Source organism: Leuciscus leuciscus, assembly GCF_965113295.1.
Source record: "Leuciscus leuciscus genome assembly, chromosome: 15".
NCBI lineage: Eukaryota > Metazoa > Chordata > Actinopteri > Cypriniformes > Leuciscidae > Leuciscus > Leuciscus leuciscus.
The window spans coordinates 36,819,624-36,840,141 of NC_138739.1; the positions used below are offsets into that span (position 1 = coordinate 36,819,624).

The window sequence follows — 20,518 nt, forward strand, 5'->3', positions numbered from 1 at the left end:
GTAGCTGAACAGGAATCGTAGAGAAATCGTTTCCTAGTTCAAGGCCAAATAATGTGATATAATTTCATTACCATGTCATTCAAGGTTGATAAGCCAAGGTTGATAACCTTCTCCTTAACACTGTAAAGACCAAGGAGCTGGTGATTGATTACATCGCACCACTCATCATCAGCGGGGATCGGGTGGAGCAGGTGTCGGACTTCCGTTTTCTGGGTGTGTACATTGAGGAGGGTCTGACATGGAGCGTAAACAGTGTGAAGGTGCTAAAAAAGGCATCAACAACGACTACACTTCCTGAGGGTCCTCAGGAGAAACGACATCACTCAGAGACTGCTGTTATCCTTCTACAGGTGCTCCATAGAATCTATCTTAACATACTGCCTATGTGTGTGGTTTAGCAGCTGCACAGTAGCCCAGAAAAAGGCTTTCCAACGGGTCATTAACACGGCCCAGAAGATAGTCGGTTGCCCCCACAATGGATGACCTTCACAGTGCTCGCTGTGCTAAAAAAGCTCAGAGCATTATTAGAGACACTTTCCATCCCGGCCACTCCTTGTTTATACTTTAGTTTTATATAATTAATTTACATATACATTTGTGAAATGTGAATCGCTAATATTCGATGGTGGGAAAATATTTTGCCTACATCATTAGTGGTTCATCTGCAGGTCGGGAATCCGGCTAGAGGCTGCGGGTGAAATATCAATGTTATGGATCTGTGAAGGAGAACTCAAATGCAGGATGACAATTAACAGCTTTATTGATAAACAGATGACACAACGAGGTAGGAGAAGGTAGCAATCCAAACAATAGGTAGAGATGAGACAATGCCAACAGCAGAGCAGCAGATGTAATGAGGTATCCGTGGGCTGGAGTGAAGATATGGCAGATCAGAGTGAGACCAGAGGTAACCAGCTAAAGCCAGACAGGAACTTCTTACAGCTTGACTTCTTACAGCTTGACACTCAGGTATCTCAGGCTCAGAACAGGGCTGCTTGCTGGACAGGACTTGGACAGGACTTGGACAGGAACAGGGAAACAAGACAGAGCCAATGGCAGTAAACAGAGCACTAAACTTCTACAACAAAACACTAACGACTTAAGAGGAACGATACTGAGACACAGTAGTACTCTGAAGTACAACATTTAACAAACTGGCAAACACAAGAGGGAAAGAGCAAACATATAAAGGGAGCTAAGAACATGAGGAACAGGTGAGCACACTCAGACAAACAAGGACTTAACGAGGAGACAGGTGCCAACACTCAAACAATGACTCAACTAAACAAGGGGGGCGTGGTAATGGGAAACAAGGAGGAAGAGACAGAGGAGCACATGGCAAACACAAACAAAGACACAGCCATGTGTTTAAGCACAACACAAACATAGAGACATGAAACAAAGACAACACAGACAAAGCTGACAGGGCAGAACCCTGACAATCAAAGGCTATTTTTTAAAATAACAAATAATGTTTATTGTTTATAATATTTTATTTACATAATTTCTGCATTTTAAAAGTGTGTTGGAGGGTTGGAACTGAAGTCAAGGACAGTAGGACAGTAGCTCTTCAGTAGCTCTCGGGTTGGAGAACCCTGCAGTAGAGACTCCAAAATCTGAAATGGGAACATGGGAACCCCTGCTCTACCACAGCAGTGGGTGGAAGAAATAACCACAAAGATTATGATTTGTATAGACAAGGGGTCTCCAACCCTGCTACCGTCCTGCAGACTTTAATTTTCAACCCTGCTCCAACACTCCTGTCTGTAATTATCAAGCAACCCTGAACACCTTGACTGAATCCGAAATCGCCCCCTAAACCCTCATTCACTATTCCCTACGCTAGTCCACTAATACTGTTCACTTGAAGGAGTGAATGAAAAGGAGTGAGTGAATTCAAACAGCCGTTGAGCGTACATCGATTGCGGTGCATGTGGAAGAGAGTGAATGAGTGCATTGAATAACCACTATGAATGGTTGTCCCCTCCTTATTTGAGGGTATAGAGGGTTATTTCGGATTCAGCCCTTGATTAACTGGTTCAGGTGAGTTTAATGCTAAACTAAGTGTGCTTAAGGAGTTGTTTAATAAGTATACAGTACCAGAGGTTTGTCAGACGTAGGATTACTTTGGGCGCCACCATGCATGGGTTTGAAAAAAAATGAGGAGGTGGATAATTTGTTAAGAGATCATAATCCTCTCATATCCGTGTATTTGAGATTCATCCTTAAATCAGAAAACACGTATACAACTAAAATGTTCCGCATAGAAAAGATAAAGATTTCACCTGATTGAAGTATTCATAAAATTGGGGGTCATCTATCTATTACTTCAGGTTTCCTTTTCTTTCTCTGTTTCTTATTCATTTTTCAGTCCAGTATGTGGTGGGAATGCAATCCGGATTGATATGAAGTTAATAAAACAATATGTGAAAAGTAGATGGCAGAAACAATGGGAGGAAGAAAGAACAGGAAGATTGGCTTTATAACATCCAGATAAATGAAGGAGAAACTGTAGAGCACGTTATAATGAAATGGCCGATATATAATGAATGGAGAATGTTGATTTTAAAAGAATTAAAATGAAATTTGAGCCTAGGCTACTTGAAAAACAGGCTATAAAGGAACTCATGATGAATCTTTTTATTTTTTTAATGCTGATTTAGATCAAATGGCCTCTGCTGGCATTTGTGATAATCCATGATAAGTTTGTTTATACATTTCTGAATGTATTTTAATAGTGTTGTTCACTAAAACAATATGATTACTTTTCATACTTTATTGGAACCAATTATTATTGCCTCATTGTTATATGAATTTATGTCAAAGGCTATTGCTCACTTAGATCTTTATGACCAAAAAATATGGATTTTGTGATTAAAAGCCTATTTTCCAGTCATTTATTTTGTCAGTGTAGATTTCTTGAAAATAATAGGCTATTAAAATACTTTCTTGTTGCCTTCATCTGAAAACTATATTGCATAAAGTTTGATACTGTGAGTTAGTATTCGCCCATTGTATGGTCAAGTGCAAGTAAAATTCCATCAATCGAAGATATCAAAAGTAAAAATCAGAATGTCACATTCCAGAATATTGTTGATAGATTATTACTAAAGTTATCATGAGCATTGTAATGTTTGAAGCGGATGTCATAACAAATGTCGGACCGAGAAGATTTCACTCAAAAATCCGTAAGATCTTACTTTCATTCTGTGGAAATACAAACCGGAAGACACATCGAGTGCAACTCTGAAAAGAGACGGGGCTTCATAAGTTTGCCTCTTAAGAACAGTGATTTTACTAATAATAAACCTATACATAAAATACATTTACAACGCAGTAAAATAAATGATGAACGCATGATAAAGGTCTCTAAATAAGTTTTAATATGACCTAAATTTAGCAAATAGACAAAATCCACATCCTTAAATTTAGTCCTTGTAGGCCTACAGACATCCCAAGTCTCCCGGAAATTCCGGGAGTCTCCCGCATATTGATAGCGGCTCCCTGATGCCCGCAAATCAGTTAAAATCTCCCGGAAGCAAGAGCGCGCAAGCGTAGCGCGCGCACGGCAGAGAGAGGGAGCGAGAGACCTTGCGTGTGTGCCTCGGGATTTTATCTCTACTCTCGAACCGAATTCATCCGAATCCCCCCCCCCCCCCCGGAGATTTCTTGACTCCCGGAAATGACTTTGTGCCAGAGGTGGGACAAAGTCATTGTTATGCAAGTCACAAGTAAGTCTCAAGTCTTTGCCCTCCAGTCCCAAGTCAAGTCGAGTCAAAGATGAGGCAAGTCCCGAGTCGAGTCAAAAGTCAAAGCCAACAAGTCTCAAGTCGAGTCCAAAGTCCTACCATTTTAGTTTCGAGTCATTTCAAGTCCTCTTACCACAGAAATAAAATGTATACAAATCATGTATGTCTGTAAGATTTGTATTTATTTAAACCTCTTTTTATACAATGACATTAATCAAATACAGTAAAAAACAGAAAATGATATACATAAAAGGTTTAGTGACAACATGTTACAATGTTTACATGGTTCAATTTCTGGTAAGCTACGCTTTTTTATTATTTTAGTTCAATTCAATTATTGTGATTTGATTTAATATTGACTCATTTGGATAAATATTAGGTAGGCTACACAAGATAGGCATTAATTTTTCTCAAGAAAAAAACAACTCACCTAATGCTGTAAACACACAGAGAGCCCTATCAGCTGGCAGGATTATTTAAGGTTAAAAATAACACAAATTAAATATAATGCGTTTTTTTTTTATATAACAACTTTATTTAATGATATAAGTAAAAATATAATAAACATGCAATATAGTACACATATTTAGCAAAATACTCTCTATAGCTCTTTTTTTTCTAGCCAACTAACGTGCAATAGCCTATTATGGTCATTAAATGGCTTTCCTGAGGTAAATGTTATGTGCCATAATTGTTCTCCAGCTGTTTTATTGACCCCTTTGATTGATGGGTCGATATTATGAATGAGGAATATACATTTTGGTAAGTTGTACTGTATCTTTCAACAGTGTTCATTCGTGTTTAACGTTATTTACTATCAGCTAGAGATGATCGGTTCACGTGCTGCTAGGGATCTGTCGTGTCACATTTACAAGCGCCAAAACGGTATTTATTGTCTGAATTTCGTAATAAATTTGACAGAATCTGAGAGCTGAGATTTTTTTATATCATAACTAACCTGCTCTGTCTAGTCTGTCGATCTCCGTGTCCTCTTTGCCGCGAGCGTGAGAAAATGGATGTGTGGCGTGAGAGCGTGTGAAAAGTGTCAATTGCGTGTGTCTCACGGTGAATGCGTGAGAGTTGGCAGCTATGTCAGCTAGTAAGTTACGGTACATCCGATAAGGTGCTTAGCATTCGTTCAAATTGGTTGTCTTGCAATGTGCCTGCTTAGATGCTGTCGAATCAAAACAACGTGGGACTACAGTGATTGGATGTCGTGCAGGCAGCGCGCGTGCTCTCTGCATGCATAGGTGGTGCACATTTTTTCCACAGATGCAGATAAACTGAGAGCGGCGCGGCCGTGTGAAAATTTTTTCCCCAGTTTTCATGGGAAGTAGCAAGTCTTCTCGAGTCAAAAGGCGCAAGTCCAAGTGAAGTCACGAGTCATTGATGTCGAGTTGCAAGTCTTTGTACATTTTGTCGAGTCGAGTCTGAAGTCATCAAATTCATGACTCGAGTCTGACTCGAGTCCAAGTCACATGACTCGAGTCCACACCTCTGCTTTGTGCAGGTTGGGATGTCTGGGCTTATGTGTTTTAAAGCACACTCATTGAACAGACAAAGGTTCAAAACACAACAGAAATGCAACTTGGTTTGATTTTGTACATTTATAGCCAATTTAGTCAATATAGTCAATGTTTTTGATTTATTGTCAGTAAATGTTTTTTTTGAAATCCTGGTTTTCTTGCTCAACACTGCCCTCTTGTGGTCAGGAGGCATTTCCTTTGTGCTGTGACTTAATTCCAAAAAGCATAGAACAAAGCCAGCAGGAAACATGAAAACATTATTTCCGGTCACATATTTCTGACTCTAGGACACATGTGTTGAGTCTTGTGGTTGTTTGAAATCCTTATCTTGAAGATTTTTTAGTTCTGTCTCTTGAAATTGTTTCAAGTCGTCTCCGTTTCTTGCATGAACAAACACCTTTAATAGTCCTTAAAAGTGAATTCAGATTTAACATTAAATTAGTATTTCAGACAAAAACATTATTTATTCGCCCACATTTCAGGTTTTGTTCTTTCTGTAATATAACAATTGTAGTCACTATAAAGAGCTGTAACTGCAAGAGCTGTTAAAATAAATGTAAAATAGCATACTGATATTATAGTGAGAATTCAAGAGCACAATGTCCACATTTGGAGAAATACATGTATAATTTCACCAAAGAGCTCACCTATGATCACAATGATCAGAACTGCATTGAACAGAGCAGATATGAAGATAATAATCTGCCAATATGTCTGATTCTTCTCAGTGTTCTTCACCACTGTATGATTCTGGATCTCTGGAGTTGAAGTTGGTACTGTGTAATCATTGAAGGGGTTTAATATTAATATTTAATATTGTTTTGTCTAACAATGATTAAATGTTAAGCTTGATGATCACTGAATGTTCACTCACCAGTGATGTGTAGTCTGGTGCCGTTGCTGTATTTTGGAGGAGCGTCTCTGGTCACACAGTAATAAAGTCCTAAATCATCAATAGTGACATTATTTATGAACAGGCGATGTTTACTTTGCACTGAATATTTCTGCCTAAAAGCTTGACTGTAGTGAAAGAGAGCTGACGTTGTGGAAGAGCGTAATATGACAACCGGAGAATCTGGAAGTTTCAGTAAAAACCAATAAACCTCATTTACATCAAAATCACAGTTTATCGACACATTTTGACCCAAATCTGTTAGTTGATCAGTTAAAGTCTCCGCAGCTTCACACCATACGAGCAGATCTGTGGAATAAACACCACACACACATAATATGGATTATTATTATGTCATTAAACGGGTGATTCTCTGAATTGGGTGCCCTTCAAGTCCCCCAAACATACTTCAAAGATTTTCAATTGAAGGAAATCACAAAATGCATTTTAACGCTGTCAATTAATAGAACCAGGTGCCTTAGCATTATAATGCAACACAATTGCTTTTTTTTATTTTTTATTTAAAGATAATGAGTTGCCTAAGTAGTAGACAACAAGCATGTTTGCATGTCCTCACTAACCATCATTACATTTCAACTCTGTTATATGACTAAATGATAGTAAACAACGGTTCAAGAAGAATTAAATAATAGTTTTGCAAAACATTAACATTTTATGCTGTCCTAAATGTCATGTGGTGCTACTGTCTTAGCTAAGCTAACTGTCTTAGCTACTGTTAGCCAAAAACTTCAACCCCGTCACATTCAACCCCGTCACATTTTTTACTATAACAGGGTTGAATTGTTGTGACAGGGTTGAATGTTTGACACTTCTTAGTAGATTACTCAATTGTAGACTCCTTGTATTGTGATGTGAACTGTCAGAAATAATCGATTATGGTATTTTATGTTCAATATTTTCAGACATCCCAATGGCAAAAACAGCAGCAGAGAGGCAAAGACAGTGCAGAGCAAGAAGGGATGCAGACGCAGAGAGAAGGGAAACGTATCTCAGGAGTGAGCGTGAAAGGTGGAAAAGGGACACAGAGATAGGAAAAAATAAATAAATAAGCAATCTGGGTGACAGAGCTAAACGATATATAAACGGAAGATGTGGAGGGATGCTAAAAAAAAGACAGAAGAAGAGGGAAGCTTTGAGGAATAGCGACATAGCGACTCTGCTGCTGTTTTTGCCATTGGGATGTCTGAAAATATTGAACATAAAATACCATAATCGATTATTTCTGACAGTTCACATCACAATACAACAAGTCTACAATTGAGTAATCTACTAAGAAGTGTCAAACATTCAACCCTGTCACAACGATTCAACCCTGTTATAATAAAAAATGTGACAAAGATCGATTGATGTTTGTGATTAATTAATGCTTAATGCTTTTGATTTAATGTTAAAAATTTACTCAAATGTTTGTTTGTTTTTGCCAACTTTAATAAAATAAAATGTTATTGAATGTGATATCATTCATTTTACAGGTAAGAAATCCATGATACTATATTGAAATAATGATCATCACTTCAACCCTGTTATCATTTTCAACCCCGTTATGCTGAGTTCAACCCTGTTATTTGATAGTTTTTATTAATATTTTCGTGATAAGAAGACAAATTAGGTAAATGTTTGTTTTGCTGTGTGCAGAATTTACAGGACAGTTGGAAAACATATGAAAGCCTAATTAAATCCTAATGTTAATGCATATTTTGTGATAATATATGAAGACCAATGTTAGATACAGTTTTCATGACCTGATTTGGTATTCAAATTGTGAGTATTTAAAAATAAAATTCTACATGCAATAAATGATATCAAACAAGGGACATCTCATTGAAAAGCTTCTACAAAAATGTACTTGAAAATCTTTTTAAATCATATTTAAACAGGGTCCAAGTGGTCTGTGACAGGGTTGAACTCCAAAACAACTTTCAGTAAGAAAAAACACTCAATATCGATTAGAATTTCATGCCTGAGGTGGGAAAATGTATTTTCTTAAAGGTTTGACAAATCCACTATCACATGAAATGATCAGAAATAACTATTTAAGGTAAAAAAAAAAGAAAAAAAGTATGACCCAAAAGGCACCCAATTCAGAGAATCACCCAAACATTATAAATTATCTTACAAAGAACAATAAAATATTCATAAAGTACAATAAACTCACAGAGGTAAAGCTGCACAATCTTCATGATGTTAAACACTTGTTTCTTTCACACGACAGTAGAGATGTAACTTTACCTCAGAGCTTTCAAATGAATAGTGTGATTAACCACAATCAAGAGGAAGTTAAAGGCAGGTTTGCTCTGGCCACACGCTTAGTTTTGTTGTCTGTTTGTTCAAAACTCAACCCTTGACCTATATATATATATATATAATCTCTTGTCTTTAAAAAAATATATTCATCTCTAATTCACTGGCAGCAAAATGACCCAAGACACTGAGAACAGCCCATTTTTCTTTTTTTCAGTGTCATACAAACACAGATATGATGTTTTCTTCAACTGTAGTTTCATTCTAACCCGTGATTATTAACTCATAATTTTAGATGAGGTTTTTAGTTTCTGTCTCTTGACAGAATTAGCCACTAATTCACCATAAACAATATTTATCCTCGAGGCAAGTGAGAACTCTATGTATTTTAATTAATCTGGATTGAATTTCTTTTTGCCTAGTACTTGGTACATCTAGAAAATAGTAGGAAGTGTGAAACTTATTTCTAACATTTATTATATAATATAGTAATCTTTGTTAAGGTTAGTTAATAGAAATTCAGCTGTTCATTGTTAGTTCATGTTAGCTCAGGTTCATCAAATAATATTAACAGATACAGCTTGTGTTTTTAATAATGTACTTCAATAAATTTCAATAAAAATTCAATTAGCATGAACTACAATTAATAACTGCTCTGCTGTAGAAGTATTTATTTTATTATTGTTAGTTCATGATAACTAATGAGGTTAACTTTAACAAATGGAACATAATTGTGAAGTGTTGGTGTTTCGTGTCATGTTCACTTGGTTAAAGTTTAAACCTCTAGATGCAGCAAGTGTGTGTGATCGTGTTGTTCATCAAGTGACCAAACCAGTGGAACATCATTTGCACGAAACCATGCTTGTGTTAACCACAGAACAGAAAACTGTGCAAAAGTTAGATGTTTTTAAACATGTGCAAAAATATTAAAAACAATTAATATGCATGGGAAAAAAAACAAAAAACATCTTTAGGTTTATTGACATTTGTTTTCTTGACTTCAAGCTTTGTCAAATGTCTGTAAAACATCACTCATGTTTCAGCCCCAAGAAAGCTCATCATGTGGTTTACCACTTTCACTGCTGAACATGTCAGCGCACTTATAATAGAGAGAGACAAAAATGATTATATTATATAAGCAAGATCTCCACTTAAAACAGTACCAGCAAAAAGTGTTACTATCACACACACACACTGCATATTTACATACAAAGCAGCAAACTCAAAATCATAATTTAACACATTTAAAACATAATAACAGGAAATTGTAGTTTGTATATTTTTTTTATTTTTTATTAAAAAAATAAACATTTGTAGGTACACTTTGTATTCATAAAGTGTATCACATCATACATTGGCTGTAGACAGTAGTGCTCTGCTCCTGACTAGGCCTGGTGTTACTGGAGCACATGAAGAAATCAACTTCAGCACACTGAAAGAGGACGATATTATATATGAATGGACATATACAGTATGATAGACATAATGTACAGTCAGCTGGTCATAAACATTTCAGATCATTTAATGAATTTTTTGCAGCTTGAAGTTGCACTGTAAGAATCTCCAGGATAATAGAGGACAAAATAAGATAACATATATTAATATTGAAGATCTTACCTGTGGATTATTTGAGTTTTGAGCCGCAGATTTTCCAGTTGCATTAATAAAGCTCTTCACCATTCCTGAAACAGCACTGAATATGAATATCACTGAATTCACACATTATAACAGTGCAAGAGCTGATTCACAGAGAGTGTGTTTTACTGTGAAAAATGTGAGATTCAGGCCAGGGGAATGAGAAAAGTGTCTAGAGAAATGTGTTTTTTAAAAGTTGAACTTTTTTAGGCCTTTTTAGGGCGCCATGTCTCGCATGAGACGCTGAAACAGAAGACAGACGTGAGCGCAACAGTTAAACACGTTTAGTGTGTGTTTACTTTGAAAAACAATGCAAAAGTGTCCGGACAAAAAACAAGTGACTGGACAAAATACGATCTGTGTGAAACGGCTACATTTAGTAGAATTTGTCTTCTTGTAGTTCAATGACACTTTTAATGTAGTAAAACAAGAACAAACCTATTAATGCAATGGTCAGAAGCACATTCAGCAGGACAGATATGATGATGGTCATATTTCTCCATGGTATCTGGTGTTGTGGAGCGTCATCTGTCTGATTCCTGTGGACGAAGTCTGTAATATTCTTTTGGACAAAGTCTGTAAAAGGTTTGTAGTTCAGTCTTTTAATTTCAGTCTTTAACAGAACAATACAACTATTATTAGTTCTTCATACAGTATATTCAATCTGGAATCCATCATGTGGTTTATAAAGACATGAAATGATAAAATAACTCACCGCTGATGTATATTTTGGTGCCGTTGTTGAATTTAGTCGGTTTACTAGTTTTCACACAATAATAAACTCCTAATTCATCAATGGTGATGTTTTTGATGAACAGACGACTGTTAGTTTTTACTGAGTATTTGTGTATAAAGCTGCTGTTTTCATATTTACCTCCTTCATATGTGCGATCATAAGTGCGTAAGATCAACACTGGAGGATCCGGTAATTTCTGTTTGTACCAGTAAATCTCCTTTATATCAAGATCACAGGTTATATTCACATTGGATCCTAAAGTTACTGGTGTGTTTGTTAGACTCTCTGTGGCTTGATACAACATGATCAGATCTATGAGAGAAAGAAAAACACATTTATGAAGATATAAAATCAAAAGAAAACTGACTCAATCAAATGTGACATGAGAAACTCACAGATCTGCAGCTGTATGATCTTCATTGTCTGATCCAGATGAATAATATCTGCTATACGTGATCATTCAAACATCTCGTACTGTGAGAGGAAACACAAACCTCGACCACACAGACGAGAGGGGAAGTCAGAGCTGGCCTTCTCTGAGGACATCATCATTCTTAGTTGTTTAAATCAACAAGTCATTAGAAGATATAGTATGTGTTAATATGCCAGTGTGTTTTATTTGAATATACAGATGTGTGAATTTTGATTTGCTGCTCAAAAAAACACATAATCATATCAAATTGAATTAATTTATTATTTGCTACCAGCACCAGGTGACATATCAGATTGAGCTTCGACTAAAATGCCATTGCAAAGACTCATGCTTAAAGAAAAACATCTGACGATATCTTGATGAACAAATCAATAAATGTGTACGTCTGATTGGCTGTTTGTTCAGATGTTTAGTGGAAAAACAAACACTTGTGGAGTTTCCACATTTTCATAATGCAAACATTTTCTCAGAATTTTGTTTAATTTAAATATATTGTGTGGTTTGCTTATATTGTTAATTGTGAACATTGCTACTGTCAGTCCTACTCTTATGCTCATAAAAAAATGTAATCTTTGAAGATTTACCAGAGAAATAAACACATACGGTCCTGTTTGCAGCCACAGACATGATCCTCATGACAGCGAATATAAAAACTCATTATAAATAATTTTAATATATGTATATAATATACTATGGGAATTACTTACATGGTATAAACTTAGATGTTAATATATCCTGAGGATGTACACACACACACACACACACACACACACACACACACAACAAAACTTCTGTCAGGAAATAGAGACTGGACAGGTGTAAGTGAATCCAGATAAACACTTTATTTTGGACACACAGCAGACACACTGTGATCTAGTGAGAAGCAGGTTACTGACGATGAAGATAAGCAGAAAGATGATAAACACAGTCTTTGTCTTATACAGATTGTCAGGTTGGCGGATGGACAGCAGGTTTGACGGAGCACACACCTCTGCAACTTGACACAGGAGCAAGTAGTGCTGGTATTAATCCGCAGGGATCTTCACAGGGAAACACGAGGAGAGAACACAGGGTAGATAATCTTGTAGCTGAACAGGAATCGTAGAGAAATCGTTATAGTTCAAGGCCAAATAATGTGATATCATTTCATTACCATGTCATTCAAGGTTGATAAGCCAAGGTTGATCACCTTCTCCTTAACACTGTAAAGACCAAGGAGCTGGTGATTGATTACATCGCACCACTCATCATCAGCGGGGATCGGGTGGAGCAGGTGTCGGACTTCCGTTTTCTGGGTGTGTACATTGAGGAGGGTCTGACATGGAGCGTAAACAGTGTGAAGGTGCTAAAAAAGGCCCAACAACGACTACACTTCCTGAGGGTCCTCAGGAGAAACGACATCACTCAGAGACTGCTGTTATCCTTCTACAGGTGCTCCATAGAATCTATCTTAACATACTGCCTATGTGTGTGGTTTAGCAGCTGCACAGTAGCCCAGAAAAAGGCTTTCCAACGGGTCATTAACACGGCCCAGAAGATAGTCGGTTGCCCCTACAATGGATGACCTTCACAGTGCTCGCTGTGCTAAAAAAGCTCAGAGCATTATTAGAGACACTTTCCATCCCGGTCACTCCTTGTTTGAACTGTTGCCATCAGGCAGACGATACAGGACAATCAAATCAAGAACAAACAGACTTAAAAACAGTTGTTATCCAACAGCAATAACCACCCTCAATGCCATAAAAAAACATTCGTAAAACAATACTATATAGTCAGATTGTGCAATAACTATGACAGAATGAATGGTGGTATGTGTGTGCATCTCCAATAGGATGGGGAGGATGTGTTGATTATTAATGTTTTTTATTGATATTGATTTATTGATGCACTAACTGTCTGGCTCTTTTTAAATTTTGTTGTACAGGTTACAATGACAATAAAGGACTATACTATACTATACTATAAGCACAATTTGTATTTCCTTAAAACAAAATAACGATGATAAAATAAATAAATTTACCAGGAAAACAGATCAAAACAGGGCAATAATTAAGGAGAATTAGCCAATATGATTAAAATGTCCAAGTGGACACTGTCAAAACGGCAATCAAGAAATGAACCGATGACTTTAACCCTCGGATGTACACATTCAGAACATAACGCAGAATTTAGCAGTCAAAACTGATTCATCGTTGACTCAAACCTTTTTCAGCAGCTGTCAGGGTCGAGTAGAGTGCAGTCTGGACGGTGTAAAAGTTGCAGATGTCTGGTTAGGCCAGTGAGCACATGACCATGGACAGGAGTCGTCCCATATTTGTTTTAAACAGTAATATTGTGAAATATTTATACAATTTAAAATAACTGTTTTCTATTTGAATATATTTTCAAATGTGATTTAAGTCATTCAACATTTTCTTAAACATTTGATGACGTGGAGAACAAAGTATTCTGAGCAAACATGCTTAGTTTCTTATGTTTTCTCAATTTATTATTTTCAAATTATATTTTTTATTTATTTATTTGTTACAACAAAGGAATAACATGGTAGCTTCTGACCAAAAAGAAAGGCAATTATAATAATTGAATAATTAACAATTAGGGGCAGACATGTTGTCCTAGTGGTTAGGGAGTTGAACTGGTAACCCAAAGGTTGCTGGTTTGATTCCAGAGCCGGTGGGAAATGACTGAGGTGCCCTTGAGCAAGGCACCTAACCCCTAATCGCTCCCCGGGCGCCACACAAAGGCTGCCCGCTACTCTGGGTGTGTGTATCTACATTTGCAGTGTGTGTGTGTTACTCACTACTCTGCTCCTAATGTGTGTGCATTAACTTGGATGGGTTAAATGCAGAGGTCAAATTCCAAGTATGGGTTACCATCACGTGTCACTTTCACTTTCACATAATAGATGTATGAATTTCTGATGCTCAGGAGGGGTTGTCAGGTCTGGTCCTCAAGGTCCACTTTCCTGCAAAGTTTAGCTCAGTTTAGAATTTGCTCTTCTCCTTCCGAGCATCAGAAATTATATTATAATTTAATTTTTGGTATTATAACTCCTGCTCGAAACCATCAGCCATTTCAACTAAAAGATGAAGGCTGTCATATTAATGTTGCCCACTAGATGCCGGGAATCCGGTTAGAGCAGGCTGCGGGTGAAATATCCAAGGCTATTTTTAAAATAACAAATAATGTTTATTGTTTATAATATTTTATTTACATAATTTCCGCATTTTAAAAGTGTGTTGGAACTGAAGTCGAGGACAGTAGCTCTTCAGTAGCTCTCGGGTTGGAAAACCCTGCAGTAGAGACTCCAAAATATGAAATGGGAACATGGGAACCCCTGCTCTACCACAGCAGTGTGTGGAAGAAATAACCACAACGATTCAACCCTGCTCCAACAAACCTGTCTGTAATTATCAAGCAACCCTAAACCCTCATTCACTATTCCCTACGCTAGTCCACTAATACTGCTCACTTGAAGGAGTGAATGAAAAGGAGTGAGTGAATTCGAACAGCCGTTGAGCGTACATCGGTTGTACACACGTTATTGCGGTGCATGTGGAATAGAGTGAATGAGTGCATTGAATAACGTCCACTATGGTTTCGGACACCACTATGAATGGCTGTCCCTTCAAATAACAACTTATTTGAGGGTATAGAGGGATTCAGCCCTTGATTAACTGGTTCAGGTGAGTTTAATGCTAAACTAAGTGTGTTTAAGGAGTTGTTTAACCCCTGAACCCCTGAAGTATACAGTATCAGAGGTTTGTCAGACGTAGGATTACTTTGGGCGCCTCCATGCATGGGTGTGGAAAGGAATGAGGAGGTGGATAATTTGTTAAGAGATCATAATCCTCTCATATCCGTGAATTTGAGATTCATCCTTAAATCAGAAAACGCGTATACAACTAAAATGTTTCGCATAGAAAAGTTAAAGATTTCACCTGATTGAAGTATTAATAAAATTGGGGGTCATCTATCTAGTACTTCAGGTTTCCTTTTCTTTTTCTTTTTCTGTTTCTGTTTCTTATTCATTTTTCAGTCCAGTATGTGGTGGGAATGCAATCCGGATTGATATGAAGTTAATAAAACAATATGTGAAAAGTAGATGGCAGAAACAATGGGAGGAAGAAAGAACAGGAAGATGGCTTTATAACATCCAGATAAATGAAGGAGAAACTGTAGAGCACGTTATAATGAAATGGCCGATGTATAATGAATGGAGAATGTTGATTTTAAAAGAATTAAAATGAAATTTGAGCCTAGGCTACTTGAAAAACATAGGCTATAAAGGAACTCATGATGAATCTTTTTATTTTTTTAATGCTGATTTAGATCAAATGGCCTCTGCTGGCATTTGTGATAATCCATGATAAGTTTGTTTATACATTTCTGAATGTATTTTAATAGTGTTGTTCACTAAAACAATATGATTACTTTTCATACTTTATTGGAACCAATTATTATTGCCTCATTGTTATATGAATTTATGTCAAAGGCTATTGCTCACTTAGATCTATCTTTATGACCAAAAAATATGGATTTTGTGATTAAAAGCCTATTTTCCAGTCATTTATTTTGTCAGTGTAGATTTCTTGAAAATAATAGGTTATTAAAATACTTTCTTGTTGCCTTCATCTGAAAACTATATTGCATAAAGTTTGATATTGTGAGTTAGTATTCGCCCATTGTATGGTCAAGTGCAAGTAAAATTCCATCAATCGAAGATATCAAAAGTAAAAATCAGAATGTCACATTCCAGAATATTGTTGATAGATTATTACTAAAGTTATCATGAGCATTGTAATGTTTGAAGCGGATGTCATAACAAATGTCGGACCGAGAAGATTTCACTCAAAAATCCGTAAGATCTTACTTTCATTCTGTGGAAATACAAACCGGAAGACACATCGAGTGCAACTCTGAAAAGAGACGGGGCTTCATAAGTTTGCCTCTTAAGAACAGTGATTTTACTGATAATACACCTATACATAAAATACATTTACAGCGCAGTAAAATAAATGATGAACGCATGATAAAGGTCTCTAAATAAGTTTTAATATGACCTAAATTTAGCAAATAGACAAAATCCACATCCTTAAATTTAGTCCTTGTAGGCCTACAGACATCCCAAGTCTCCCGGAAATTCCGGGAGTCTCCCGCATATTGATAGCGGCTCCCTGATGCCCGCAAATCAGTTAAAATCTCCCGGAAGCAAGAGCGCGCAAGCGTAGCGCGCGCACGGCAGAGAGAGGGAGCGAGAGACCTTGCGTGTGTGCCTCGGGATTTTATCTCTACTCTCGAACCGAATTCATCCGAATCCCCCCCCCCCCCCGGAGATTTCTTGACTCCCGGAAATGACTTTGTGCCAGAGGTGGGACAAAGTCATTGTTATGCAAGTCACAAGTAAGTCTCAAGTCTTTGCCCTCCAGTCCCAAGTCAAGTCGAGTCAAAGATGAGGCAAGTCCCGAGTCGAGTCAAAAGTCAAAGCCAACAAGTCTCAAGTCGAGTCCAAAGTCCTACCATTTTAGTTTCGAGTCATTTCAAGTCCTCTTACCACAGAAATAAAATGTATACAAATCATGTATGTCTGTAAGATTTGTATTTATTTAAACCTCTTTTTATACAATGACATTAATCAAATACAGTAAAAAACAGAAAATGATATACATAAAAGGTTTAGTGACAACATGTTACAATGTTTACATGGTTCAATTTCTGGTAAGCTACGCTTTTTTATTATTTTAGTTCAATTCAATTATTGTGATTTGATTTAATATTGACTCATTTGGATAAATATTAGGTAGGCTACACAAGATAGGCATTAATTTTTCTCAAGAAAAAAACAACTCACCTAATGCTGTAAACATACAGAGAGCCCTATCAGCTGGCAGGATTATTTAAGGTTAAAAATAACACAAATTAAATATAATGCGTTTTTTTTTATATAACAACTTTATTTAATGATATAAGTAAAAATATAATAAACATGCAATATAGTACACATATTTAGCAAAATACTCTCTATAGCTCTTTTTTTTCTAGCCAACTAACGTGCAATAGCCTATTATGGTCATTAAATGGCTTTCCTGAGGTAAATGTTATGTGCCATAATTGTTCTCCAGCTGTTTTATTGACCCCTTTGATTGATGGGTCGATATTATGAATGAGGAATATACATTTTGGTAAGTTGTACTGTATCTTTCAACAGTGTTCATTCGTGTTTAACGTTATTTACTATCAGCTAGAGATGATCGGTTCACGTGCTGCTAGGGATCTGTCGTGTCACATTTACAAGCGCCAAAACGGTATTTATTGTCTGAATTTCGTAATAAATTTGACAGAATCTGAGAGCTGAGATTTTTTTATATCATAACTAACCTGCTCTGTCTAGTCTGTCGATCTCCGTGTCCTCTTTGCCGCGAGCGTGAGAAAATGGATGTGTGGCGTGAGAGCGTGTGAAAAGTGTCAATTGCGTGTGTCTCACGGTGAATGCGTGAGAGTTGGCAGCTATGTCAGCTAGTAAGTTACGGTACATCCGATAAGGTGCTTAGCATTCGTTCAAATTGGTTGTCTTGCAATGTGCCTGCTTAGATGCTGTCGAATCAAAACAACGTGGGACTACAGTGATTGGATGTCGTGCAGGCAGCGCGCGTGCTCTCTGCATGCATACAGGTGGTGCACATTTTTTCCACAGATGCAGATAAACAGAGTGGCGCGGCCGTGTGAAAATTTTTTCCCCAGTTTTCATGGGAAGTAGCAAGTCTTCTCGAGTCAAAAGGCGCAAGTCCAAGTGAAGTCACGAGTCATTGATGTTAAAGTCCAAGTCGAGTTGCAAGTCTTTGTACATTTTGTCGAGTCGAGTCTGAAGTCATCAAATTCATGACTCGAGTCTGACTCGAGTCCAAGTCACATGACTCGAGTCCACACCTCTGCTTTGTGCAGGTTGGGATGTCTGGGCTTATGTGTTTTAAAGCACACTCATTGAACAGACAAAGGTTCAAAACACAACAGAAATGCAACTTGGTTTGATTTTGTACATTTATAGCCAATTTAGTCAATATAGTCAATGTTTTTGATTTATTGTCAGTAAATGTTTTTTTTGAAATCCTGGTTTTCTTGCTCAACACTGCCCTCTTGTGGTCAGGAGGCATTTCCTTTGTGCTGTGACTTAATTCCAAAAAGCATAGAACAAAGCCAGCAGGAAACATGAAAACATTATTTCCGGTCACATATTTCTGACTCTAGGACACATGTGTTGAGTCTTGTGGTTGTTTGAAATCCTTATCTTGAAGATTTTTTAGTTCTGTCTCTTGAAATTGTTTCAAGTCGTCTCCGTTTCTTGCATGAACAAACACCTTTAATAGTCCTTAAAAGTGAATTCAGATTTAACATTAAATTAGTATTTCAGACAAAAACATTATTTATTCGCCCACATTTCAGGTTTTGTTCTTTCTGTAATATAACAATTGTAGTCACTATAAAGAGCTGTAACTGCAAGAGCTGTTAAAATAAATGTAAAATAGCATACTGATATTATAGTGAGAATTCAAGAGCACAATGTCCACATTTGGAGAAATACATGTATAATTTCACCAAAGAGCTCACCTATGATCACAATGATCAGAACTGCATTGAACAGAGCAGATATGAGGCTAATAATCTGCCAATATGTCTGATTCTTCTCAGTGTTCTCCACCACTGTATGATTCTGGATCTCTGGAGTTGGTACTGTGTAATCATTGAAGGGGTTTAATATTAATATTTAATATTGTTTTGTCTAACAATGATTAAATGTTAAGCTTGATGATCACTGAATGTTCACTCACCAGTGATGTGTAGTCTGGTGCCGTTGCTGTATTTTGGATGAGCGTCTTTGGTCACACAGTAATAAAGTCCTAAATCATCAATAGTGACATTATTTATGAACAGGTGATGCTTACTTTGCACTGAATATTTCTGCCTAAAAGCTTTACTGTAGTAAAAGAGAGCTGACGTTGTGGAAGAGCGTAATATGACAACCGGAGAATCTGGAAGTTTCAGTAAAAACCAATAAACCTCATTTACATCAAAATCACAGTTTATAGTCACATTTAGACCCAAATCTATTAGTCGATCTGTTAAAGTCTCCGAAGCTTCACACCATATGAGCAGATCTGTGGAATAAACACCACACACACATAATATGGATTATTATTATGTCATTATAAATTATCTTACAAAGAACAATAAAATATTCATAAAGTACAATAAACTCACAGAGGTAAAGCTGCACAATCTTCATGATGTTAAACACTTGTTTCTTTCACACGACAGTAGAGATGTAACTTTACCCCAGAGCTTTCAAATGAATAGTGTGATTAACCACAATCAAGAGGAAGTTTAAGGCAGGTTTGCTCTGGCCACACGCTTAGTTTTGTTGTCTGTTTGTTCAAAACTCAACCCTTGACCTATATATATATATATATAATCTCTTGTCTTTAAAAAAATATATTCATCTCTAATTCACTGGCAGCAAAATGACCCAAGACACTGAGAACAGCCCAGTTTTCTTTTTTTCAGTGTCATACAAACACATATATGATGTTTTCTTCAACTGTAGTTTCATTCTAACCCGTGATTATTAACTCATAAGTTTAGATGAGGTTTTTAGTTTCTGTCTCTTGACAGAATTAGCCACTAATTCACCATAAACAATATTTATCCTCGAGGCAAGTGAGAACTCTTATGTATTTTAATTAATCTGGATTGAATTTCTTTTTGCCTAGTACTTGGTACATCTAGAAAATAGTAGGAAGTGTGAAACTTATTTCTAACATTTATTATATAATATAGTAATCTTTGTTAATGTCAGTTAATAGAAATTCAGCTGTTCATTGTTAGTTCATGTTAGCTCAGGTTCATCAAATAATATTAACAGATACAGCTTGTGTTTTTAATAATGTACTTCAATAAATTTCAATAAAAATTCAATTAGCATGAACTACAATTAATAACTGCTCTGCTGTAGAAGTATTTATTTTATTATTGTTAGTTCATGATAACTAATGAGGTTAACTTTAACAAATGGAACATAATTGTGAAGTGTTGGTGTTTGATGTCATGTTCACTTGGTTAAAGTTTAAACCACTTGATGCAGCAAGTGTGTGTGATCGTGTTGTTCATCAAGTGACCAGTGGAACACTTCATTTGCACGAAACCATGCTTGTGTTAACCACAAAACAGAAAACTGTGCAAAAGTTAGATGTTTTTAAACATGTGCAAAAATATTAAAAACAATTAATATGC

The 20,518-nt window shown here is 36.5% G+C and overlaps 1 protein-coding gene and 1 long non-coding RNA gene across 2 annotated transcripts in view; one reads left to right on the top strand and one right to left on the bottom strand.

The window, feature by feature from the left end:
• Window positions 1–20,518, top strand: part of LOC309475245 — a 271,995-nt gene that overhangs the window by 159,333 nt on the left and 92,144 nt on the right. The gene's annotated exons all lie outside the window — the stretch shown is intronic.
• Window positions 9,731–11,441, bottom strand: LOC309475214 (uncharacterized protein). Its single transcript, XM_082137930.1, has 5 exons — window positions 11,196–11,441; window positions 10,780–11,112; window positions 10,503–10,640; window positions 10,047–10,111; window positions 9,731–9,861 (listed from the first exon to the last, which is right to left on the bottom strand). The coding sequence occupies exons 1-5, from the start codon at window positions 11,218–11,220 to the stop codon at window positions 9,772–9,774; spliced, it is 651 nt and encodes a 216-aa protein (XP_081994056.1). The 5' UTR covers window positions 11,221–11,441; the 3' UTR covers window positions 9,731–9,771.

Bases quoted from the DNA above. Each gene is read 5' to 3' on its own strand.
- LOC309475214 (XM_082137930.1), bottom strand. From the start codon at position 11,220: ATGAAGATCATACAGCTGCAGATCT. The intron at 10,641-10,779 runs GTGAGTTATTTT...AACCTTTTACAG, and splicing joins CACCAAAATATACATCAGCG to ACTTTGTCCAAAAGAATATT. The intron at 9,862-10,046 runs GTAAGATCTTCA...GTCCTCTTTCAG, and splicing joins AAAACTCAAATAATCCACAG to TGTGCTGAAGTTGATTTCTT.